Genomic DNA, 22,573 nt, shown 5'->3' with positions numbered 1-22,573 from the left:
TTAGCACATGGCACAGGGCTAATTCCTGTTTTACAAGGTCCTAAACGGTGCTGTGCCTGGGGTGTAATTTAAACTCTGTGGCCAAAGTTTGTAACGCAGTCTTCGGTCTCCAAGCCCAAGCCTTGATAACCCATGATGACATCATCAGCGGGTTATTTTGTCAGACGCAACCATGCTTGTATTAAGAAAAGTGGATACCACGTCCCAAGACGGTGCTGCATTAATATGGCTGTGTACCAAACTTTGATAGTTTTAAGGCACGGACCGAATTACATCCATTGTATCGAGTATCTAAAAATGCCTTGTCATTCAATACCAAATTTCAATACCTTAGGAGCAAATCTTATCAGCGTCAATGAGCCAATAAGCATGCAGTATGCTTCTACAAAGATCTAATATTGCTTGTGATTGGCTGTATGCAGGAAAAACTCACACACCTCTGTGTTTATTTTCAGAGGCTTGACTACAGTGTGCGTCACATGTGTAAAGGAGCTGAATTTGTACCGTAATGTCGTCCTTTGTTTTTGTTAAAGCTAAAGTGAACGCTGCTTCTCAGCGGTGACGTAAAATGCATCGCTCGAGCTAGTGCGCGCGAATGTCGCCAGGTTACACCATTTTGTAAACCTCGCCATACTGAGAAATACAAGCTAAGTTTCCATCCACTTGTCAATCGAATTATCTGAAGTTCGGTAAAAAAAACTCATGCGAATAAAGCTGGTGAAAGTGTGTTTCCATCCAGCAGCTTTAAAGCGAATAAAAACCTGTGCGTAATGACGTCACATGCTCTTATGTGATTTAAATTGCTATATTGAATTGATTTGAGACATTTTAAGGTGTTTCCATTCATTTTCGCACTGAATCGCACAACATTCAAGCAAGACGTTCATTAATATAAAATACTTGCGCACTATAGCTTTATAAAAGGAATTTAAGAAATTGGTATAGAAAAAATATCGTTCAGGAACCAGTATTGAAGTCACTGTGGTCTTCCACATAGAAAATGCACAATGAGGGACTTTCTCTGCCCAAACCAGTAAAGAGCATGCGTGTTAGAGACTCCCTCTGGCCGAGCCGGCTGACTTCCTGTTGGCTCCCCATTCACATGACTCTTTTAAAATGTACCTACATAAAAGCCACATATAATTGCTATTGCTGTGTGACAGCAACGGCAGTGTTTTTAACTGAAGGTGCATTTTAAATTGTATTTATTTTTTAATGATTTGTTTAATGATGTTAGGGGAGTGGCCGCTAAAAGCAATGGCATCCTCTAGTAGCCGCAATGCTGCTCTAAAGGCTGATGCACGGTGCAGTGGTCCAGGGTTTTACATGGTAGCTGTGGGCAGAGTCACAAAGAAATCCAGCTAATTGCATTTGGGAACGTATTTTTCACATGAGATCTATCTGGAATTAATTCAGCGTTGTCCCATGTCATTAACCTTTTAACTTCCATCCCATCCTCCCTAGAGGCACCATACAGCCTGTGTGGTTCATCCTCCACTAATTCATTATGAGGCTGTGGTAGAAATCAATATTTGTTGGAAAGTATGTCGATGTGTCGTGTGCTGGTAGTGTTTATGGGTATTTCACTCTAACAGCAAATCCTGGTAGTGGCATCAGATAAGTCACGTAACTGTTTAGCATCCCCTTTGGGTCTCTAGTGGTTGGCTGTAATTAAAAGCAAAAATCGACTACAGGTGTGAATTGAATTGAGAGTTAGTGTTGAACAGATGACAAAGGTAATTAGTTGGTCAATGATAACTAGCTTGTCAGTAAATTCAGAAGCTAACTATGATTGCTAACCATGATTATGAAGTGTTTCTGCAGTGCTTTACCCTAACAACATGTCAGTCAATCAGTGTTTTTAAATGCGTTCAAGTGCAGCCATATACACCAATTCCGTGTGTGCTTCCGAGCAATGGTCAATGTTGAGTGTAAAACCAATTCTAATATTTAGTAGCTGTGTGGTCCTATGTTTTCTTGGTAATTGACTGCATTTTATTGCGTGCCCTTGTATGCTTTCTTTGAGGACATTAGATAGCCTATTATAACTGGTTTGGCTTGTTAATAGGTGGGCCCCTTGTTGCCTATACTGTTATGTTGCGTTCTTTATGGGTGTACGACAGTTGTGTTAGATTGTGTTGGATTGTGCACTTTAGGTAAACTTTTGATCTCCAATAATTATTTTATGTGGGTGGGTTATCGCTGTCCGAATATCCAGTAGCAACTAGTAATGTAGACATTGGTTATTGCAGAAGGTTTATCTTATTATTCAATTGTTTTGAGCACCCATTGGCAGAAACAAAAAAATGGAGTGCAGGTATTTTCTTCATCAACTTCTTGTTGTTAAATTTGATTTGATTTGTTTTTTAATAGGAATATGGTTGCCAGATTTTTTCCAAAACTGTCCTTCCCCTGAAAAACACCCAAATAAGTTGCTTGTTCAAGCAGCTATTACAACTGATATTTACGTTTTATAATGTTGGCATCCTCTAGTAGCCGTAGTAATTATTACTTGAGCAAAGAAGAAAGTATTGTGACAAAGTATAGTTTAGAGTGCCTGAATTCTGCGTAAGGAGGTAGGTTGGGGTGATGGATGGGTCAAATAAACAGGACTTTTGCCCAGGATATGGGATTTTTTGTTTTACGGAATAAAGGGAGCTACACCACGTTAAGCGTCACGTGTGTAACCATACATTAAGTAACGTCCGATTTGAACCCAAACCACAATCTTTTTCTAAACTTAACCAAGTAGTTATGGAGTCATAACGTAAACAAGTAGTTTCCTTCCTGTGTATGTGTGCTGTGCCTTTTGGCCTTTTGGCCGGCAGCCAAAGTTGCAAGGGTGGTTTTTCCGCTCACAGGTTATAGGGGGGAGCGAGACGACCACCATTCAACCCGAAAAAAGTCAGATAACCATTCCAGTGAGTCCGAAGCTGTTCAGTTAAGGTAAATTAAGCTAAAAAAAACTGCATAGTTCCCCTTTAACGTGTTTAAAACTGCAACTGTTACATTCTCTGGTTAAGATATAGAGAATATATATATATATATATATATATATATATATATATATATATATATATATATATATATATATATATATATATATATATATATGAAGGAAGGAATAATCGAACCATGTCGTCGTATGGTTTGGAGGACTTGTTGGTTTTTATTTTCTAATTTGTAGTCTTTAGCCCCAATCAAAGCTGACTCAAGTGACATCATTTGAGGCAACTTACCAGACTTCACATAGCTTCCTCTCCTTCCACTTATTTTTCCACATATGCATTAGCACTCCCCAGAGGGAAATTTGTAATCGGATGATTAACCCGCAATAAATAGAGTGGGAGTTCTCAAATGCCTCCTGATGCTTACACAGCTGAGTACAGCAACAGTTGTGGGATTTGGAGAGTGGAACAAGCCTGGAAAATAAATTGCCTTTGAGCAATTCATGAAATCACATATTTGTTTGCGCCTACCATTTAGCTTGCAAACAAAAACTTACTGTGAACAAATAGTTTGCATTATTCATTAATGGAGCAGTGGCACACAGCAGAAATTGTGCTGGCCGGTGTTGCCTTTATTAGGAAATCCCACACTTTAACCCTAAATCCAAACTTTTGGAGATGAGGATCGGTTTAGAGCAACTGGCATGGCTTGATATTGTCAGCTGATTCAAGTTTATTACAGACCTATCGAAATCTGCATACAGTATATGTTGGAACATTGAGAGGTACTCCTGCTCACTCAGTCACTACGTCAGTGCACAGCAGGGCAGAGGCGTGACTCTTTTAAACATTCAAACTTAAAGATATGTATTTCTCCAGAGGTATCTCCAGGTTCATCATTGCCAATAGGAGTCTAAATGCGTCAGGGCCAAGTTCAATTTAATTTATAGTATCAAATCATAACAATCTCAAGAGTTATCTGAAGACACTTTACAGATAGGTCTAGACCACACTCTCTAATTTACAAAGACCCAACATTTTTAGGCAGAAACCTAAAGGTTCATGTTTTTGTTACATTGTATACATTTCATTCGGTTAGTTTTGGTTTCACACTGCAGTGCACGTGTTTTTTTTTTTTTTTTTACACAACGATAGCCTGCCAGAACTTCCTGTATGTGGTCCGAACCATTCATAAAAATGCTTTCACACTACAAATGAACGGGACCATAGTTAAGTTTGATCTAGACGGAGACCACCTTTTTGGTCGGACCAAATTTCGGCAGTTTGGGCCGAGCGTGGTCTGCGGGAGGTTTCACACCAGAAATCTTGATTCTAATCAAACTGAAAAGTCTGAAAGTCCGGACCAAGCGAGGTAGTGTAAAAGCCGCCTAAAAAAACCAAAATATTAGTTAAACAGTGATATTAGATTGTTTTAAAAAAGAAAAAAAACTACCATCCTTATCTAGACCTATGAAGTGAGCCACATGATATACTGTTGAGAAAGGCTCTGTTCTAAGGCTGGATTTGTAAAGGGTAGCGTTATTACAAATGTCCATGGGACTTTGAATGAGTTTTTTTTTACTTCTGGGAGAGAAGCTCATAGAATTTGAAATAGATAAATAAAAGAATGTATATTAGATTTGACCTGTTTTAATTAACTTTGGATATCCTTCATGACAATTAAGCAGGTAACATCCAGTCAGTGGAACATGATCATGAACAGGAACAACGTCCTGCTGTGCCCTACTACGCTCTGCAATGCCCTGCTATGCCCTGCTATGCTCTACTATGCCCTGAACTGCTACAACTACTATTTCTAGTCATAGTTCCACTATCTTTATTGTTACTATAACTACCACTGTTCATCATTCCAACCGCTATAATTATGAATCATATTTCTCTATATCTGTATCAGTGTCTGTGTTCAAACCGGCAGCGATACATCACAAAGAGCCTGGGTCTGTGCGAGGTTTCTGCCTAAAAGCACGGTTACCCCAAATGCTTGCTCGTGGTAAAATTGTTGGGTCTTTGTAAATTATAGAGTGTGGTCTAGACCGACTGTCTGTAAAGTGTCTTGAGATAACTCTAACGTTGCGTTGCCACTAATCTGCTCTGCTGACTGTACTGAATGTGTTCGGCCCCTTCACAGTAAACACTGGGAACGTTTATTTTCACAAGTGCACGGAATTATTTTTCAAAGATTATTTCATTGTGCAGTTATCTAAAGCTGTGTGGCTAATTTGAGCATTTGAAAATGCCCTTCTTTTCAAAAACATCAAACAAGCAGACTGCCACTTATTGTCATGCTGCTCACACTTTTTTTTTTTTTTTTTTTTGTGGATTCATTCTCTATCTTTTTATTTCCCATTCTTTGGGTTTTCAGTGTACATTCCATTGTTTAACTATAAGCACTGATTTCCCTTGACGTCCTCAGCTAGTGCCCTGCCAAGGGGATTTATCCTCAGAAACACACACACACACACACACACACACACACACACACACACACACACACACACACAGTGCGTGGCACTATCTTTGTGGGGACCTGTCATTGGAAATTATGCACAATGCATTCCCTAGCCCCTTACCCTAACCTTAACCATCACAACTAAATGCCTAACCTTAACCCTTACCCTAACCATAACCTATATCTAACCCAAATCCTAACCCTCAAACAGCCTTTTAATGTTGTGGGGTCCAGCATTTTGGGACCACAAAGCTCTCCGGACCCCACAAATATGCTGTATTCCCGGTTTTTGGACCCCACGAATATAGTTAAACAAGAACACACAAACACACACACACACAAGAGGGAAAACAGAGAAAACTAATTGGGGCACAACGATTCCAATTTATTCATATTCACATAATAAGATGGACCCTTCAAAAGGCGAATAAACTGGAAGTTTTGTAACAAAACAAGTCTGAAAACTTTTTAAATGTAAATATCTTAATTATGGGCCACAACTGCAGACTAGCTACGCAATTTAATGCAAATGTCTATCTAAGACAGACGAGGTTGTGTTTAGAAAGAACCAGAGTGGCTGTTAAATGGCAATAGCTCATTCGTTGGCCCAGTGAAGCAAAGCCTAAAGAGAATTTACCCAGAGGAAACCTCTCCAAACTCACACACTGTGTTGGTACAAGAAAAAAAAAAAAGTTTTACAAATGTTTTAAATCAGACAATGCATTGCAGTGTTTGCTAAAATACAATCCTTGAAAAGAAAATTAAGTGTGTCCTTCATCTCCTCAGGGTTTCAGCTTTTATTTTTTTTGGTCTTTTTGTGTCCCCTCCTATCATCAAATTTCCTTCTGTTCCACAAGTCAAATACTTTGATTCAACAATTCGACATTTTGGGGAATACGCTTATTTACTTTCTTTCCAAGATTGAGATGAGGGCATTATTACCGCTTTCATGTCTGTGCATTGAATGCAGAGCTCAGCATATAGACCGGAAAAAGGGAAACAGCTAGCTTTTTCCAAAAAAAAAAAAAAAAAGACTTGTAAGCTCACTAATTAATACGATGTGTCTTTGTCGTTTAACCCATACATGAAGAGAAATGTAAGCGTGACAATTTGGGATTTTAGGGGAAATGACAACCGCAGTTTAGCTCAAGTCAGGACATGTTTAGCCTAGCTTACCATAAAGACTGGAGGAAAGGGGAAACAATTAGCCCAGCTTACCATAACCCCCTACATGAGCTAATTAGTTCCTCATATAATAACTTTGAATAACATAAATATAATGTTTGTTCAGTGTATTGGCTGAACAAAAAGATACATGCTAATAAGTCAGCTTTAGAGGTGTTGTTTGGCCGAGCCAAGCTAGCTGTTTCCCCCTGCCTCCAGCCTTATTGCTAAGCTAGGCTAACCACGCCCTGACTCAGACTCCGTACTTGACTCACAGACTTGGGATTGATTATCAATATTCATCTCACTTTCGGAAAGAAATCGAGTAAGTACTGTGTGTGTATATATATATATATATATGTGTATATATATATGTATGTGTGTATATATATATATATATATATATATATATATATATATATATATATATATATATATATATATATATATATATATATATATATAATCCCAAACTGTCGACTTATTTCTTAAAAAGAAATGCGTTGTGTAAATGAGTGGGCTGTAGAGGTGTATTTTTTTTTAACAAGCTAGCCGTTTCCCCTGCTTCCAGTCTTTATACCTTGCTAGGTACATAATATTGATAAAGAATCTCTTAGACCGATTCCCCGAAATGTTGAGCTATTCCATTAATTCTCTCCCCTAAAAAAAAAAAGTCTGTCTCATTCCCTCCTTGCCCAGGCCGAGTCTCTTTCTTCTCTTCTGGCACGGAGAACCTCCACCGCGTGGAGAAGGTGACGTGGGGGACTCGCTACGCCATCACCGTGTCCTTCACCTGCGACCCTGCGCACGCCATCGCTGACCCCGCCATTCCCGGAGGCACCCACGGGTGAAGGCGCTGCTCACTGGCTTGGACAAGCCCTGCAAAAAGGGGGATCAGAGGGGACAGACAAGAAAGAAAGGAAGGGAAGGAAGAAGTGAGATTTTACTCATAACATTGGTATCTTGTAGCTGCACGGTCAATATCTGTGTTTTTCTTCTTTTTATATATATATATATATATATATTGACTTGCTGCCCTCTCACTGATTGTGCTACCAAAAAAAGCACACGCGTTCACCCTCTCTTCTGCAGAGGTGTTTTCTTATCTCTTACTTTGTTACTGACCTTGGTGTTTTTATCCAATTTTCTACAGCATTTTTTTTTTCTCTCTCTCATCGTAATTGCTAGAATTAGGCATTTTTGTTCACCCCACACATTTCCACAATCAATTCCTCTCGATTATTTGGGACACGGCTCGAGCAGTGTTTGCCTCTCATCTGAAACGGTGTCAAAGACCCTAAAGTGGGATTGTGTCTCGCGGTGTGTGTGTGTGTGTTGTTCATTTTAAGGAGAAATGTCAATTCTTCGAAGAAGAGATAAACATCTGGTGAGTCACCTACCGAATCAAGCTTTGGTCACAAAATCCCCACTCATACTCGGCCCCCCACCTGTGACCCAGGAGGTGTTATCTTCTAAGAAGAACTCTCTCCTTGACCAGGAGCGGTTGCTCTTTCTAGTATGTTACCATTTACTTCAATGTGAGGCCGATGAGGGTGGTTTGAAATAAAATACGGACACAACTTGAAAAGTACTCGTCTCTTGGCCTCATTTTTATCACACAAAGCTTTCATTCTATCTATTTTCCATCGCTTCAGTTGCAAGATGAATACTTTTAATTACGTTTACCAATATCTTTCCTTTGTATACCTGAATGAACAATTCAACAGTTTGGGGAATAAGTAGGGCTGGGTACCGAACGTCGATACTTTTATGGTATCGGAAAAAAATACTCCAATCCTATGAGTATCGAAAAATTCTTCATCTTTCGGTGCCAAATTTCGGTTCCAAAAGCGCCTGAGCGCGTAAGCGCCTGAGCGCGTAAGCGCAAGCTTATCTGTCCTCTCTGCATATTGACACAGAGCGGAGCTCCGACACACACACACACACACACACACACACACACACACACACACACACACACACACACACACACACACAGACAGATGTGCGGACAGAGTAAACTGTCTGCAGTTTTGTTGAAGTCACAGTCGCGGTGCTGTTGACGTTACACTTCCTCTTACAAGCAGTCACAACGGTGGTTTCTCTGCCCTGGTGACTGACTGACAGGCTGAGCTTGCAAGGCACTTTTATTAATGTTACTCTGAGTGAGCAGTTTTACCAGAATTTTGTTTTGATTCACAATTAAGGTGGAAAATAAAAGCTTTGTGTTTAATGTATTTTTGTTGATGTTGAAATGGATTTTAAAACGTATGGTATCGAAAAAAGTAGCGTTAGGAATCGGTATCGAAACTGGCACCAGATTGAAAGATTCTGAACGATACCCAGCCCTAGGAATAAGCTTACTTTCTTACCGAGATTGACATGTGAATATTATTACCGCTTTCATGTCCGTGCATTGAATTGAAGCTTAGCATATAGACTGGAAAGAAAACGAAAACCGCTAACTTGGCTCTGTTCAAAGTTTTAAAAAATACACTCGCACTTCTACAGCTCACTAATTAATACAATGTTTCTTAGTCGGTTAACCTGTACATTAAGAGAAATGTAAGTAGGGCTGGGTATCGTTGATACCAATACGGTGACTTCGGTACCGGTTCCTAAGCAATACTTTTTTTCGATACCTTGTTACGAGATGAATACTTTTCATTACATTTACCAATATAGTTCCTGTGTATACCTCTATTGATTGCTACTGAATGTTAATGGGGTGAATGTTAATCATTGTTTATTTGATTTTAGACAATGGCAATTTCCAAGTACGATTTTGATCATCTGGTTATCAGATAAGTTTGTTGTTATTGGGGGGTACCATATGAATTTCAAATGAAATGGCATGAATGTCAAATTTCAGCAGCGGTTTAGGTTCCAGTTCCACAATTTTCTGTATTATCTGCTCTTGTTGCATGGGAAGTGGATTACTTTTCATGACATACGTACAGCCATTTTCCAGTAATCCTAACTAAACTAAATCAACTGTTCACAGACACGTTTCTGGTGTGCAAAGACATAGAAAACGGCACGCAACTGACACGCAACGGAAAACGCCACGCTCACGCCACGCAGGCAGTGTGCAGGCGGCCTTACGCACAATTGAGAGCTGACATACCGTTTTCGTCCGTTCTTATTTAAAACTTTAATATTTCTCTCCTTTATGATTTTGTAACTAATTTTCATTATTTTACACATATTTGTTTGCTTCAATAAATACACACTACACTTACACTTCTGCTCATTTGTAAAGCACTTTGAATTGTGTAGTGTGTATGTGTAAATGTGCTAGGCTTATATACTTCATCAGTTCTGCGCCCTTCTCCAGACACAGCATTCACTGCATGAGTAATTGCATTCCATGCGTTGGTTTTATTTGCTGCTTTGTATCCACTGCTGACGCTACTAAATATGTCTTGCTTTTTGCTAACTTCTTGCAGCAGTACCTCCACTTCAGAATTAAAAAAAGGCTAGCAAGCTAGTAAGCTACCGTTAACCTTAACTGGTGGTAACTTAAGGGGAAAGTTTGCTGATTTTCTGTGCACTGCAGTACATGCAGATGAATGCCGCCAGTACCCGGAGGTCCACGTTTACTAGCGATTAAATTGGAAATTGGCAAGTTTCCCTCCTTTAGCATTTAGCTTAGCGCAGCACCATTGCAACCATTAACAAAACTGTCTTGGCAGCTTCATCCTCCCCAGCTCCACCTTCTCGTCAGAAATTGTCACGTCTGGATTCCAAAAACCAAGATGTCGACACCCAAATTGCCAAACTTGAGGCTTTAAAACAGCACTCCACAAACCAATGGGTGACGTCACTGCTACATCCATAACCCACATACTATTTTACAGTCTATGGTTTGGGGTGAGCATAGGATGCAGGGTATCATGCAGTTATGGAGAAGGTGAGGACACTTAATGTGGCTTTATAGAACTAGGTGTGAACTTTCGGGGGGGATGTTCATCTGTCAGAGCAGTCTGAGGAAGAACATGGTCTGGTTAGCTAGCTTAATGAATTGAGATTAGTGTCTCCCATCTTAGTATGTTTCACATACACAGTGACTTGACTCATTGTTGCACACAATACTAATGTAACACTGACAAAAATAAATGCAGACTTGATATACAGTACAGGCCAATAGTTTGGACACACCTTCTCATTCAATGCGATTCCTTTATTTTCATGACTATTTGCATCGTAGATTCTCACTGAAGGCGTTAAAACTATGAATGAACACATATGAAATTATGTACTTAATAAAAAAGTGTGAAATAACTGAAAACATGTCTTATATTTTAGATTCTTCAAAGTAGCCACCCTTTGCTTTTTTTGATAACTCTGCAAACCCTTGGTGTTCTCTCAATGAGCTTCATGAGGTAGTCACCTGAAATGGTTTTCACTTCACAGGTGTGCTTTGTCAGGGTTAATTAGTGGAATTTTTATCCCTTTTATTAATAAAAAAGCAAAGGGTGGCTACTTTGAAGAATCTAAAATATAAGACATGTTTTCAGTTATTTCACACTTTTTTGTTAAGTACATAATTCCATATGTGTTCATTCATAGTTTTGATGCCTTGATTAAATCTACGATGTAAATAGTCATGAAAATAAAAAGGAAACGCATTGAATGAGAAGGTGTGTCCAAACTTTTGGCCTGTACTGTACCTGTACACTGACACCAAATTTGATTTGCAGTTAAGGATCAAACACGCTGGTGGACCACTTCCTTGCTGTGTTTGTAACATAATTCCTACATTTACGTGGACTCGGGGTGAACAAAGCGTGCAAAACTGCAATTGACAGCTACTGTGTCTATAGCACAATATTGCTCTTTTCAGCTCCTGAGGGACCTTATTGCATTCCTTCATTAGTGTTGAGAGAAGCATAATGATAGTCCTACATGTGGAGGTGGACTTTGTGGGAGGAATGCCAGGTTTTCTTAAATGGTGCTGGACATATTACGGTAAAATGGTGAACGTCAATGTGACAACGTTATTCACGCCTCATGTGTTTTAGCACCTCGTTCAAAGTTTTTAATCTACTCAGGTAATGGGCAGAAACCTGGAGTTGGTGCATAGTTTTAATTCCATTATTCTCCTTTATCTCCTTTAATCTTCAAAGTAAATGCTCTGGTCAATATAGGCACACAACCATGTTGTACATCGCTAGTGACATATTGATTAAACAGGTTAGAGGATTCTTTGAAGGTCTAAACCTCAATGGACATCTTTTACCCTCTTTGTTTACCACCTCTTCAATGCTGTCAAGATTAGTCAGCGGGTTTTGTTACAGAAGTGTGTACATTTTCAGACAATCAAGAAAATTGTGTTGACCCCATAACCTTAAATAAAGTCTTCAGTGCTTCAGAGCTAAAAATCAATCTCAGCAATCACAAGTTATTGAAAAATGCCCCCTCCCCCTCTATTGCTGCATTCCATTTAACTTGGAAGTCGGAGCTGGGAATGACATTGCACACAAGTTTTTTATTAGCGATAAAGCAGGGGATGCTTTAGGGCGTTTACACGCCAACCTGTCAATTAGGACAAAGGCTTAGCAATACTAACCATGGCACTGTGTACATTTAAATAGACGTGAACTTGTTTTTTTGGTGCTGTCCGTGTTTTAGTCTTGAACTTGATGTGTGTTTTCACTTCATCAAAGTTAATTAGAACATTTGGTTGCCTGCAAATGTCTTGTTTACATTCTGCCAACCAAGGTGGCTAGCTTTTGCTAGCATAAGCTAGTAACTTAAGGGGAAATTGAGAGCTTTTTTTTTCCTGGTGTATACATGCAGATAGATGGCGGCAGTACCCAGAGGTCAGCATTTACCAGCCGGTAAATCTCCCCTTTAGAAGGGTTGAAAATCTGAATTTTTCCCATTTAGCATATAATTAGCTCAGCGCCATTGCAACCATAAACAACACTGGCTTGGTCAACCTCCCCAGTTCCTACCTATAGTAAAAAATGGTCAAATCTTGTTGCAAAATGGCAATTACCAAACTCAAGCCTTCAAAACGGCAGTTCACTAATTTTAGAGTCTAGAATAGTAATTGATACAAATTAATTGTACACACCTTAACTCCTCCTTGCCCTAAACTTGGAGGTGGGAAATATTACATGTGCATTGTCATCATGGCTTTTTTTTTACTAACGTAACATCTAAACCCACAACATGTAGTAAGCTAATGATATGCTACAGTTTGGCCCGGAAAGTAACACTGTATTACTACTTTCAGTAGTTAGCCGACTAACGGTATTAGAGCAGATGAACATGATTTAATTTGCTCCTTACACTTCTGCTCTTGTGTTTTTGTAAAAGACACCACCCTCCAATCTCTTACAGAGTATCTCTCTTACCACACCTCGCCAACGTGGAGAATTCCGAAGCTTCACAAGCCTGTTGTGACTGGTTACGGTTGCTAAGCTAGGATTGGACAATCATTGTTTGAGGAAGGGGTTTCATGAACAGTTAATTGTACATGTATTGCTTTAGCATGGTCTTAAATAAAAACAGTCCATTAACTCCAGATCCATGTATGACACTTAAGTCTAGAGAGATCAGTGTAATGGGAGCCTTTATTAGCATGTAAACTGAATGTACAGTTAAGTCAGTGTGCTTGAACTTTTAAAACCTTACTTTATGATTACCAAGCTTCTACAGCAGCCATAAGCAACGATACAGCATCAATTGTGGCATTCTTAAAGTAATCTGAACAAATAATGGACTCATGATACAATGTCTCACTTACAAAGCCTTCTATCATGACATGAGCTGTGTAAATTGCACAGTGTCTGTGTGTCTGATTACCACCATTATTTTCATTGGCTTGTGCAAACTGACCCAATATGTACCATCATCCACCAGGCCAAGTGAGGAGTCGGACCATGACTTGACTAATCCTCATTTAATGAAACTTTGTCTGCCAGCAGAAGCAGTTCACACACAGCTGTAAGCCACTGGAGCTGGATGGTTCACTCCCAGCTTGGCTCTAATGTCCAGATGTCATTCTAACGGAAAATAATAAATAATAAGATAGAACTGCACATGACAGCAATAAAATCTATATATCTATAATCTATAGAACCCGGCCGATACATCGGTGGGCCGATATTATCGGCCAATATTAGGCATTTTCCAAACTTTTATAAGCATTTATAATGGCCGATAAATGAATATATATAAAAAAAAACGGACGAAACACCCTTCAACCATGTTATGAGTGTTGCCGTTGCATAGTTTGTCCACTAGAGGGCCCTCTACACCGTCACTGTTGGCAACACTTGTGTTTAACCCTTTAAGTGTCATATCTTAAGTTTGTAGTTTTATACATTTATCAGAACTTTAATATATTTTGATGTTCCTCTGTTCTGTTGTGACAATAAAACAAACTTTATATTATTTTAGTGAGGACTCATAAATGACTACAAATAACTAATCGGAAATCTGTTTATGTTTTGTTACACGTTTATATCCGATATTCTGATATATTGGCCGATATTTTCACTATAATTCCATCCATAAGTAACACAACGACAGAATGTATGACTCTTTTGTTCACCGGTTTCATACACTTTCTGTAATAAAGCAAAAATCCTATCAGATGGGAAATATTTCAATTTTTTTTTCCTGAAATATAAAGTTTTTCTTGAAATATTACGATTTTGTTGTTGAAATATTACTTTTTTTTTCTTGAAATGTGACGCCCTTTTTCTTTTTTGGGCAACATCTTGTTAAATGAGGGTGTGTCTAATTTGTGTCAGTTAAATGGTCCTTGAAATGAAAAAGTTTGGTAACCAATGCTAGAAATACCGTTTATCAAAGACTATGGCCTTAATCAAACCTAAAACAGTAAGGATACTTTTCAAATTCTTGGTGAGAAAATTATTTTCTTAGACCCACATTTTATCATGTATTTAATAGCGAATATCACAGCTGATTGTAATTCAAATCACATGCTCAAACACCTACACAGCTTTAGATTAAGGTCATGCGCAGAGTCAAGGCTTGATTAATTATTTATAACTAGGATCTCAAAGCACAAAAGCATTATTACCTGTAAAGATGAAAAGTCTCTGTCCAATGAAGGTGATATGACAGACTCCTCTGATTGGATTTAACAAAGCCCGAGGAGATGACATACGCTGGTATCGTGTTCTGTCATTTAAAGGTCACATCAGACAGCGTGAATATCATTTTCACTTCCAAATGTCTCCAAAAGTAATATATGATTTTTAATTTAAAAAAAATAAGTGTATTTTGACACTTCTCTGTCCTTCCAAACCACAAGCTGTATATGTGGCATGGTTCTCATGACCTGCTTTATAATCTATAAAGACATGGGAATCTCACTTTTTACAAAATGGGACCTTTAAAGTGACACTCCCACTATGTTTCCTAAATTAGCTCAGCTTGGGCTAAGAGACTACATTAAACAGACATCTGTTTTGATACAAACATTAAAGGTCCTAAGACATGCTGCTTTTTGGATGCTTTTATATAGGCCTTAGTGGTCCCCTAATACTGTATCTGAAGTCTTTTTCCCGAAATTGCCATTTCTGTCTGTAGCTTTAAATGCTATTGAGGAGGAGAGGCGGGGGGGGGGCCTTGACCAACTGCCACTTTCCTTGTTTGTAAGCCATGATGTCTCTCTCTTTATCATGGGCAGGCCAAATTCTCTGGGCGGGCAAAGCAGAGAAAGGGGAGGTAACCTTGCTCCTTATGACCTCATAAGGAGAAGATTCAAGATCGGCCCATCTGAGCTTTCATTTTCTCAAAGGCAGAGCAGGATACCCTGGGCTCGGTTTACACCTATCGCCATTTCTAGCCACTGGGGGTTCATAGGCAGGCTGGGGGAAACACATATTAATGTTAAAAAACCTCATAAAGTGACATTTTCATGCCATGGGACCTTTAAGAGGTGTAAATGGAAATTGGTTATGTTAATGAGTGGTTTTATATGGTTTTATATTTTTTGTTTCAGTCTCACCGCTCTCATCAGTTTGTCTCTTAAAACAGCTGTTATCAGCAAAATATCTCTAAAAACACACTGTACACTACCTGCCCAGCACCAAACAGTGGACAGACCATAGTGAAGAGAAACATTTAGCTGCTAAAGCGCCAGATATTTCATATTTCAGAGTTGGTGGAGACCAAAACAGAGGTAATTAATTAATTAAGTGTCCGATGTGAAGTGACTGCGGCACTGCGCCGTCTCCTGCAATGTCAATGTCAACTATGTTCAGTTTCCAACAAAAAAAAAAAAAAACTAATGCGTTATTTTTATTTTTATTCATGCAATATAATTTCAGTTCAGTTTTAGTTTTCCTTGAAAATTTTAGTTTTTATTTAGTTTCAGTTTACTTTAATAATTTTCACGGCTTATTTTCATTTTAGTTTACTATAATAACCCTGAAGGTGATAATATATCAATGCTATATTTACAACTTGTTATGCTGCCCCCAGGTTGCCAAATAATATCTATTATTGTAGCTCGAAAAGGCATCAATTATTGCACATGAGTCTAGTTTTGATGAATTTGGCAGAGGATACATCTTATATCTGACGTACCCTCATCTTTTTAGAGCAATAACATGTTTATTGTTTTAAATTTACGATCCATTAGATGTTTTTTTTTTTTATTAATAACTGTTTGTTATGATGATAAAGTGCTGGCTACTTCTTTATGCTGCATATTAAGAATAATAAAGTTTGTCTAATTTGGGTCTAATGCCTCTATCCAGCTCAGGGATGAACATATTTTGCAGGCTCAGAAAAAAAAAAAAAAACAACAAATTCCTCCTAGATTTCTCATGAATCTGGAATGTATACAGCCATAAGCTGATAAGTCCCCCACAGGCCAGTATCCAGAATTAGCATAGAGAATGCTGCAAAGAGTTGTCAGACTATGTGGAGAGAAGAGAAGAAAAAAGAAGCAGAGGCCATTTTTCCACAACCACGCTAACTCTGTGACAATGTTTGGCAAGGGATTGGCTGCAATGAATGTATGCATGAGCTTGTGACATTTGACGTGCAAATACACAAAAGTCGAAACACAGTCAAAGTGTGCTATAGTGTGCAATCCCAACTGGGACATTAGTTTAAAATGTTATGGCTCTAGATCTCATTCAGATAGCATTCATCACCATAAGAAACCTGACAATAAGAATGTGTTTTTCTCTCAGAGTGTGTTTGAGGAACTTAGAAACTATCCAGACATGCAAAATTTCACCATCCATCTCTCTGTATAGACCAATTCAACAGTCACTTCCGGGTAGACAACTGGCCGTTGATTTGAATTGCGGAGATATGTGAAATCGGCAAAGTTGTTTATTTCTGTTGTCATTTTCAGCCGTAACTGTAACATTTAAAGATATATAGTTAAACACGGAGGTCTGACCTATGGTTTGTTCTATGTTGCTCTGCTACCGTCTTTAATTAACCAAATCTAACGTTACAAACAGAAACGTGTCTGCGCCGGTTGGACTGACTGCTAATTTGGCTGTTAATTAAGCTCTCCATGTTATGGTTTTGGTATTGTGCCTTGTATTCTGTTCTATTTCTGTCTTGTTTGTATTGTATATTCCGGTTTGTTTTTCTGTTTCCTGTTTTATTGTGAAAGTCTGGTTTTCTGTCTTGTCTTATCTGGTTTTACTTCCTGTGTTTTCCCGCCCTTTTTGATTACTCTCCCTCTCCTAATGTGTTTCACCTGTTGTAGCACCTGTTCCTTGTTTTCTCATTACCACGAGGTAATGAGAAAACACGCGCCCGCGTCTGTGCGTCTTTATGTGGGCGTGTCTGATTGTAGGTGTCTGTTTGCGGGAATGTTGTCTTTCTGCACCTGCTATTCCCACACAAAGTTACAAAATTTTTACATTTCAAGCACTTTCACCTGTTTTGATTAAGTTCTAAGAAATAAGCACTAATAATGATCAAAAATCTTGTTTCTATTTTTTACCATTTTAATAATTGAATTTCCTTGTTTTCTCACAAAAAACGAAAAATGTTCAAGTAAATGGACAGTTTTTATATAGCACTTTTCTATTCTTAACGACTACTCAACATGCTTTTACATAGTACGGGAACCATTCACACACTGTGGCCAAGGGTGCCGTACAAGGTGCCACCTGCTCATCAGATAAACATTCACACAACTCAACTCAAGGTTCAGTGTCTTGCCCCAAAGACACTTTGACACGGGACTGCAGGGGCAGGGATTGAACCACCAACCTTCCAATTGACGGGCAACCGCTCTACCACTGAGCCACAGCCACCCAACATCAAATGTAATCTCACAGGGGTAAATGGCAAATACGAACAATAAATGATTGGTAATTGAGCTAAATGTGTGAAGTATTAAGGCGGTGTAACAAAAATATGAACACCACACAAGGGTTAAGGCTTCCAAACAGGATTTTGTTTCAATGTTCTACCTCTGTTAGGAGCACATCGATCTCACAATCAATGTCTTTTCCCCATTTTTCCGTTTCGTGACTGGTGATCAAGGGCTCCTTTCAAGGCTGGAATATTCATTGATTGATTAACATGGTCCTTATTAGGACAAATATGGGATGACCTTGGGAGGAGCGTGAGGCTCGTGCAGGACCGCATAAGGTAACGCAGGTCCGTATACATACCGAATAGAGTGCATATCGGTGTGCGCCGCAAGGTGTTATAGATCAGAATATTGTTTTTGGTGTGTTATAGCATGTTGCTGTTGTTTCTGTTATTTCTCCCTGCGTGATTTTGTAAGTTTTCCCTCAGGGTTTTTCCGTGTTCTTTTCCAGTCTCTGTACTGCCGTTTTCTGTTCAAATAAATCCTCGAGCTCAAACCATCTCCTTCCTGCTTGCCTGCCTCTCCCTGCATTTGGGTCCACTATCTTCCGCTAATCATCACACTCCAAGCTAATGTTAGTGAAAGTGTTGGCACATGAAAGCATCAAACGTGCATTTTGGATGAATGAGACGAGAGTATATGCTGTTGTTCCTCGCCCTGGTTTGCTCAGTGCCGGGTTTCTACCCGGAAGTTATTGTAAACAAACAAATTGTGATTGGGTCAATGCACACAGTTTGTTTTGCCTGGTGAGTCTAAAGAGGACAGAGTTCTTTACAGCAGATGGCCGTGCAAGCTGAGAAGACTCTAATAAATCAGATTAAAGTAAAAGAGGAGCGCTAGGAGCCATCCTAATTAAAGAGTTATGAACTCTCCATAAAACATGAGGTACATTTATGACTCACTCATTAAGATACCTGCATAAAGGAACAGAAGAGACCGACACTTCTTCTCTCTGTACTTCTTAAGTCTCTTTGGATGTTGAGCAAAATCATGTGATCTATTATTGAATCAAAAGAAATTGTGACGAGCACATAAACACAACGCTAATGATTGTTAAGTTCCAACGCTGTATAAGTGTTATCATCCTCTCTGAGGTAAGTAGGCCACTGTTGTCGTCTCGTTAGCAGAGCGCACAAAGCCTAGTTAGTAGCGCCCCATCCCAGCCGTAGGAGTGCTTGGCACTGAGTTTTCTCGCAGTACATGGAAGGGTGTTTGCCTCTATGGGAAGATGCGTGCAAATTCAATTTAAGTGATTGGCCATGCAGGTGGAGGTTTTGTTTTCTTCTCCTGCCAGAGAACGCCTTTGAGGTCCAGATGTGGGCTCAAATCATTTCCTCTTAGAAAAATGAAATCAGCCACAAAGCAAAAAACACCCATCTGGCTTTACTCAGCAAGTGACCCCTATGGACATACTGTAGATTGTTTTGAGCTTTAATGAGTGATGTGATGCTGTATAAAAAGTAAACTTCTTGCAGGATGGATTATCAGCCAGGCAGAGTAGTCAATTGCCCCGGGGCCCCAGACACTGAGGGGCCCTTGAATTGGTTTTGATAATAATTTGATTCCTTTTTTAATGGGAAAAATTATTATTATTAGCATTTTTTTTAAATAATTTTTTGGTTTGTTAATTTTTTTTTTCTTTTTAGCAAAACTTGGCGAGACCATTGACACAGTTTTTGTCCTCCTTGCATATTCTGTTTCTATTAATGTTCCTCTGTTAATGTTTTGTATATGCTGTTAAACAAATGAAATAAAATTAAATGAAAATGTGTTAGGGCACTTTTCAAACTCAAATTCGACAACTAAATGTCTATAGGGGTCCTGTGTCCAAACCTAGTTTTAAGAGCTTTTTTATTTTGCAAGTTTGTCTTATGCTTTCATGATGCGTGTTTATTCTTAAAGTATTTTTGGCGCATTTAATAGCTTTATTAGAGACTTTACAGAGCAGAGATGACATGCAGCAAAGGTCCTTGCCGATCTCAAACTGTTGACATTGCGTGTCATGATCAGAGCCTCAACCCACAGGCCACAGGAGCAGTCCCGTCATGCATATTACTAATACAATTGTGTTTAATCAAATTATTAATTACCCGGTTATGACTAATGCTGGGTTAATGGTAACTAGGTGTTAGGGAATATGCACTTTTTAAAAAAAGGGCAGTCAAGGCCAGATTAACACACTGGGCCCCTTGCGATGTGGGCCGCGACTGTACTGTTATGCTGAACGTCATGTATTTTGTGTTTTACCATGGTCTGGTTGAATACTCGATTCTGATTGGCTGCAATGTGTGCATAAAAAAGTGTTATAGGACACCTACTAAAGGAGTTCCAGTGACTGTTTACCGTTCTAAATTAATTCGCTATTCGTCCTATTTACTGGAGCAGTGAACGTTTGCATTGCATAAGAACCTAATGGGATGGGAATGATTATTCCAGGTATTAGTCAAACCCTCAGCCGTAACCAGGGAAGCTGATTTTAAAACGCATTCAAATATGAGATAATGGTTTAAAAAAACATGGTATAAGCGGGTTAATGCCTTCGAGGTGTCCATTGTCAGGTATTAATGGACGACGGCGAGGCGTGAACTGCCTGACACTTAGCGGAGGACATTAATCCTTACATAATTTAATAAAACACTAATTTGTTTAAGAACATGGAAAATGGGAGCAAAATATTAACAACCAATTAAAGGTATTAAATTAGTTTAGGAAATGTCCCCCTTATGAGACTGGGCCTTAAGATAATGGAAGAGCCACATGAGGGCATTTACCATTTAAGTTTGGAATTGGGCTTTTGTGGTGCGTATTACTAGACTGGGTAAACCCAGTCTGATCTGCTGGTGATTTGATTTCTCCCTGCAGCTCAGGCTGGAAATCTGTACGTTTTTCTATCCTGCTTCCGTTACAAATCTGCGGGGACCAATCACAAACTGGCTTATCCACCTGCCGCGCTATTGGCTGGTTTAACACGATGACGATAGAGAAGCGACCAAACAGCTTTTTGTTTACATTCAACAAGCCGGCCACCGAAGCGCAGCAACCCGTTGATGCCGCTGTCGCTGCTGTTTTAAAAGATTTCAAAGGCGACTTTTCTCTGAAAACGGAACAGAAACTTTCCTACAAAAGAAGGATGTGTTTGCCTTACTACCGACCGGCTTTGGTAAAATCCTAATTTACCAACCAACCCCCGCTGGTGACCAAAAGAACGGAGCTCAGCTCAAACCCCGCCGTTGCTCTGCAAAGTACGTCCCCCGGATCGTTGGTCTGATTGGTTGAAGGACTATCCAATTGAGAGTCATTTGAACTATGCCCGTTGATCACGCCTATTGTGCAGTAGAAAATACAAAGCAGACTCCCCAGACTAACGTTCAATCTTAAAAGATTGAGCTTGGTCTGGTGATAGCCAGACTAGCATATTACCAAATCAAATCACAAAATAATTACCAACAGACAATCTGAGGCTGTCTTGGGCCCCTGGACAGTTGCCTGCCCTTCCAGGTCAGTAGTGGGGATCAGTAAGGGCCCAACAGCACTTTTTTTGCTCCCAGGCTCCCCAACAGTGTGGCCATGTTCATGTAAAGGCACTGCAGGTGAATAGGGTAAACGTTTTAACTAGAATACACCACCATCAAACTTCCCCAGTTTATTACTTACATTTAGCCGACTAAGTTTTCTCAAATGTTGTTTAAATATACAAATGAAGCATTATTATATTAATAATTTGCATACATTTCCTAACAGAAGTTTTAACATTGGATAAAACCAGGTTCAAATGATTGTTTAATTTTTCTGACATAATAGAGTCAAAGGCTTTTTAGAGATCTCTTTTCATCACTCCATAAATCAGAAGATACTGTCAAAAGCCATGAAATTTTTTGTTTTGTTTTCATGAACAAAATGTTGTATAAATCAGGCTGTGAATGGCATACGAACAAAGGCCTCTGTAAAAAGCTTCAGACTGCTGAAGGGAAGATGTCTGGCTCACAGTCTGAGAAAAAACTCATTTGGAGAAAACGGCCTCTGAATAGTTGTTGAACAGTTGTTGTCACTGAAATCTACAGACGCAAATTGACAAATTTGAGGAGAAGAAACACGTAAATGTAGAGTTTGGATGTTTTCTAATAGTCTGAAAGAAGACATGTTACGAAAGAAAAAAGCCCCAAAATCTTATAATTGGCCAGTGTATGGAAAACCCAACATTTCTTGCCTTAACAGAACATAAACTATTATTATATGTTTTCTCGTTGACAATCCTATACTCCTTTATCTAACTGCAGAAATAACATGTATACAGTGCTACGTTGTTCTATTTGAAAGAAAACCCCAAACTAAGCTGTAACAAGCCTGCTCTTTAGATCACATCTATCTTTAACACACAGGTTTTAGCTTCTGTAATGAGCACTGAGACCTTTTTACCCAACAGTGAATCAGTTCCTCGTCTGAGAGCGTGGAGGTGAAGGAGTGCAGCGGAGAGAAGTGTCAGAGTGCTAATGGGGCTCAGTGGGGCTTACTTCGGCCGAAAGCAGCCGGGCACGGATGAGAACACCAGTCAGTTTTCCTCTGACTAGAAAGGATTATATTAAGGACCAGAGAGCAGTGTTGCTTGTAAATAATCCATACAGAAAAAAAAGAACTGGGAGAAAGTATGAA

The 22,573-nt window shown here is 39.2% G+C and overlaps 1 protein-coding gene across 1 annotated transcript in view; it reads left to right on the top strand.

Moving 5' to 3' along the window:
• The window catches only part of ogfod3 (2-oxoglutarate and iron dependent oxygenase domain containing 3), a 31,983-nt gene extending 23,810 nt beyond the window's left edge, over nucleotides 1–8,173 (top strand). Inside the window, exon 10 of the mRNA XM_028567862.1 lies at nucleotides 7,282–8,173. Coding sequence (XP_028423663.1) covers nucleotides 7,282–7,433 — 152 coding nt within the window. The 3' untranslated portion in view covers nucleotides 7,434–8,173. The remainder of the gene's footprint in view (nucleotides 1–7,281) is intronic.
• The last annotated feature ends 14,400 nt before the right edge of the window (nucleotides 8,174–22,573 follow it).

This window comes from Perca flavescens, chromosome 21 (genome assembly GCF_004354835.1).
Source record: "Perca flavescens isolate YP-PL-M2 chromosome 21, PFLA_1.0, whole genome shotgun sequence".
In the NCBI taxonomy this organism is placed as follows: domain Eukaryota; kingdom Metazoa; phylum Chordata; class Actinopteri; order Perciformes; family Percidae; genus Perca; species Perca flavescens.
Note: the sequence above shows the minus strand (reverse complement) of the source record. Positions and strands in the feature narration are given on the sequence as shown.